This window comes from Sminthopsis crassicaudata, chromosome 3 (genome assembly GCF_048593235.1).
Source record: "Sminthopsis crassicaudata isolate SCR6 chromosome 3, ASM4859323v1, whole genome shotgun sequence".
NCBI classification, from domain to species: domain Eukaryota; kingdom Metazoa; phylum Chordata; class Mammalia; order Dasyuromorphia; family Dasyuridae; genus Sminthopsis; species Sminthopsis crassicaudata.
This window is the reverse complement of record NC_133619.1, coordinates 647,950,040-647,954,659: the sequence shown is the minus strand read 5'-3', so window position 1 is coordinate 647,954,659 and position 4,620 is coordinate 647,950,040. Positions and strand designations below refer to the sequence as shown.

The window sequence follows — 4,620 nt, the reverse complement described above, 5'->3', positions numbered from 1 at the left end:
GGACTGAATGAGATGAGGTGAGATCTTTCAAGACAGTTGTGAAAATCGAGTAAGGCTTCATCTACTTCAGAATTCTAGTAGGCCTGAAGGACTTTGAAGTTCAAGTAAAGGACATTGCCTTCCCCTCCTATGACATCTCCCTATTTCATCCAAATATGGGCAACTATGTACTTATTGGTCAAGTTCAATTTCATGGGTAGATCTCGCGTTTAGAATGTAAGACTCTCAGCCAATGAGGATGAGGGTCAGTGGTGGGAGGGGGCGTTTTGCGTTAGGGATTAAAGGGGCTGTCCTGCCCACAGGAGGCGCTTCCTCTCTTCGATAGTCTACTCGAAGAGTGGGACGCCCTTCTCGCGAGAATGTACAATAAACTTTGCTTTTCTCTAGAGCTCTCTCCAGCTTTTTTATTAACTGGTGTTCCCTCACCATTTCTGGACCACACAGTTAGGAAGGGGAAGTGAAGCTCCCAAGAGTTAGGGAACCTTAGAGCCAGCCCTGCTCACTTCCTGTGCCTCCGTCCGGGTCAGCCAGCGGCCCCCCTCCTCTGGGACCACCATGCGCCCCCTCCTTTCTGCCCTGCTGTGCCTCGGTGAGTCCTAAGAAGCCCCACAATGGAGGGGACCTTACAGAGCCCCAGGTTCAGCCAGCAAGATGGGGGAGGGGGGAGCTGGAGGCCCGGGGGGTCCCTGAGCCGGCTCTGTCTCCTTGCTCCGGGGGTGCTGGGCGGGGAGGGTGCGGGCGCTAACCCACGGTAATCAGGCTCCTCTCTGCCAGGGCTGTGTCTGAACCACAGGATGAGGGCGCAGGCGGGTGAGTCCTTCCCCCCACAGCAGACAGCTCCCCCGGGGAGGGAGGTGGGGGCGGTCTGGGCTGCCCTGGCAGCGCTTGAAGGGGGGACCCGGTTTGGGGGGGCCCAGAGCAGGGGGATCCCCCGGAGCTGACAGCTCTCATTCCCTTCCAGGCCCGCTCCCCAGACCCTCCCTCAGGGCAGAGAATGGCTCACTGGGGCCCCGAGGGAGCACGGTGACCTTCAGGTGCTGCGGGTCACCGGGGGCTGCTGGATACCTTCTGGAGAAAGAGCTGGGACACGAATTAAAACCTATCCACTACGTGCTGTCAGAGGAAGCTGAGGTCGAGTTTTCCATCCCACGGATGACACTAAATGACGCAGGGAACTACTGCTGCCGCTACAGAACAGCATCCCGCTGGTCAGAGCGCAGTGACCCCCTGGAGCTGGTGGTCACGGGTGAGGAAGTCCAGGTCCCTCTGCCTCAGGCAGGGCCGGTGCAGGGTCCCTGCAGCCCCTGAGCTCCTCCCCAGCCAGCCTGGTCCCAAGCTGCCCTCTGACCCTGCCCTTCCCTCCTCCACCCTGTCCCTGCCTCTGCTCTCCCTTTGGGGGTTAAAAGTGGGGGAAGGGAATCAGCATTTATGCAGCACCTACTGTGTGCCAAACATTTTACATTATTTTGCCATGAGAGCCTCACAATAACTCTGCCAGCTGAATGCTATCCCATCTTACTGGTGGGGAAACTGAGGCAAACAGAGAGGAAGTGACTAGCCTAGGATCACCTTGCTGGAAAGTGTCTGAGGCTGGACTTAAATTCAGAATCTTCCTGATTCCAGGCCAGGGCTTTGGCCTCTGCACCTTCAGCTGCTCAGTCAGGTCCCATCTTGGGGCAGGAGGCTCCGCTTGGGGCCCAGGAGCCCAGACAGAGCTGGTGGTTCCCTGGGGAGGGAGCACGGGCTGGTGAGTCATCTCCCCCTCCCAGCTCTGACCCTCCCAAAGACAGAGGGGAGTAGAGGGGCCTGCTGCTGCTCTGTGCCCTCCCCCCGCTCAGACCTGGGCACAGGGAGGGGGGGTGTCTCCTCTGGGTAGCCCCAGGGGTCTCTGTAGGACGTCAGGGAGGAAGCCTCCCTGACCTTGACTTCTTTCCTGGAACTGACCCAAATTTGTCTCTCAATTCTCTCTCTGTCTTTCTTTGTCTCTGTCTCTCTCTTTCTGTCTCTGTCTCTTTGTCTCTATTTCTCTGTCTCTGTTCTTTGTCTCTATTTCTCTGTCTCTTTGTCTCTATCTCTCTGTCTCTCTCCCTCTCTCTGTCTCTGTCTCTCTGTCTCTCTCTGTCTCTCTCTGTCTCTCTCTCTCTCTCTCTCTTTCTCTGTCTCTCTCTCCGTCTCTCTCTCTCTCTCTCTCTCTCTCTCTCTCTCTGTCTCTCTCTCTGTCTCTCTCTCTGTCTCTCTCCTCTCTCTCTCTCTCTCTCTCTCTCTCTCTCTCTCTCTCTCTCTCTCTCTCTCTCTCTCTCTCTCTCTCTCTCTCTCTGTCTCTTTCTCTCTGTCTCTGGCTAAACCAGCAATCTCTTATAGTGAAATGGGGCAAACACCTTCTGTTCAAGGAAAATGTTTAGAGAGCATCATCAAGGTTATGAAAAGCCAAGGCTTGATTATAATTTTGGAGGAAATTACTCAACTTTTAAAAACTGTGAAGGTCATATGTCCTTCTTTTTCTCGGGAAGAAGAATTGAATCTAGATGAATGGGAATTAATAGGAGAGCAATTAGGTGAACACTACAATTCCAGGCCAAACTCAATTTCCAAAGATACACTTCATACCTACAATTTAATCCAAATGGCTTTAAACAATGTTATTCTAAAGGAAGAGATGAAGGAGCAAAATGGGGAGGTGTCAACTAAACTAGGTGAAAAGGATAAATCAGCTTAACAATGAAGTTAAGTACAATTCTGAGCAACAGGAGCATTTCCCATCTCCTCCCTCAATTAACCCTTCAGGGGTGGAGCAAGAAGGAGGAGGGGAAAAGGCAGAAACACAAACAGAATTGCCTGTGAAGAAGCCTAAGCCTATGACAAGATTAGAAAAAGCATTGGTTAAAGCTAAGAGAGAAGGACAGGATATAAGTGATTTTATACATGCATATCCTGTGATTGAAGAGATTGACTCTGTAGGTCAAAAAAAGGAGAAGATATGCACCTTTAGATTTGAATAAAACTAAAGATTTGAAAAAAGGTTGTACCCTTTATGGGGCTACATCAGCTTATGTTAAAATGTTACTAGATGGTTTGTCTTATGAAGTCCTAACCCCGAATGATTGGAAATCCATAGCAAGGACATGCCTGCAACCTGGAGAAAATTTGCTATGGCTTGTGGAGTTTCATGAATTATGTAAAATTCAAGTCAGATGCAATTTGGAAATAGGAGTTAACACAAAATTCACTTTTGAGCACTTAGCTGGTGAAGATCAGCATGGAGAGAATTCAGAACAGATTAATGATACCATGACAATATATGAGCAAATTGCTAAGGCTGCAATAAAAGCTTGGGGTGTCCTTCCTGGACAGAAAGATCGTGGAGAGGCTTTCACTAAAATAGAGCAAGGTCCCAATGAACCTTTTGCAGATTTTGTGGGACGTTTGCAAACTGCTGTCAAAAGAACTATTGGAGAAAATGCAGCCACAGAAATAATGACCAGACATCTGGCTAAGGAAAATGCCAATGAGATTTGCAAAAGAATTATATGGGGATCAGACAAAGATGCTCCTTTACAGGAGATCATAAGATGCTGTGGTACAGTGGGAACAAATGCTTTTTACACCCAGACTATGATGAACGTGGAAAGACAGGGTCCCTCCTGGCAAGGGACTTCTAGAGAAACTCGGCGATGTTTTCAATGTGGAAAAATTGGGCATCTAAGAGCTCAGTGTAAATATGGAGATACAGTGAGAAGACAGGGTGAGAGAAGACCTAAAACCCTATGTCCAAAATGCAACAGAGGACTCCATTGGGCATCAGAGTGTAGAATAATTCAGGGAAACGAGATGAGGGGCCCAGGTCCAGGGCCCCAGGCAAAAAAGACTTGGGGCATGATGGCAGCTGATGTTATACTCAAAGAGGCTTTAGAAGGTGAGGACTCTGATTTGATCAACCAGCAGAAAAGTAATCACATGGCAGAAAGGGATTACCTGATAAGTGAGCCAAAAGGCAATCAGATTGCAAAAATGGATTACACTTGAGGAGAATACAGGCCTTTTAAACCAACAGGGCTGTGTCCAGTGCAAACAACTCCAATGTAATTGCCAGATGATAAGAGATTTAGAAAGTGGTAAAGAGAAGGAAATTAGATAGATTAACTGCCTGGGGGAGAGGGTTTGCTTGTATTTGTTCAGATGGAGAAGGAATCAGATGGGTGCCAACGAGTCATATTCGCCTTGTCCATCAGAGAGAGACAGAAAAAGAGAAAGACCTCAAAATAAAGGAGAAGATCTAAGAAACATCTGACACTGAAAGAGCATGGATAATAAGAAGACTGTTAAAGAACTTTAAAAACCAGCAGGAATCATTGGATTTCCTAACCCAAGATGAGACTAATGGACAATGGACTTATGGACATTTATAAATTTTCAATTTATGATTATTTGATCATGTTACTATGTGCTTATGTAATCTATGTAATTATCTGTAATACCTCCCATATTGATGGATTTATGTTTCAAGGTCATGACCACCCTATGTTCTAAATCAAAAGAAAGGGGGAGATGTTAGGATTACTAGGTGAGAACTCAGGTTGTCTGGACAGTGACAAGGTGAGAACTCAGGTTGATTTGATAGAA

At 48.1% G+C, this 4,620-nt stretch overlaps 1 protein-coding gene across 1 annotated transcript in view; it reads left to right on the top strand.

Moving 5' to 3' along the window:
* Positions 1–473: 473 nt before the first annotated feature.
* Positions 474–4,620, top strand: part of LOC141564581 (leukocyte immunoglobulin-like receptor subfamily A member 6) — a 7,697-nt gene continuing 3,550 nt past the window's right edge. Inside the window, exons 1-2 of the mRNA XM_074307221.1 lie at positions 474–589; positions 962–1,246. Of these exons, the coding sequence (XP_074163322.1) occupies positions 556–589; positions 962–1,246 (319 nt within the window). The 5' untranslated portion in view covers positions 474–555. The remainder of the gene's footprint in view (positions 590–961; positions 1,247–4,620) is intronic.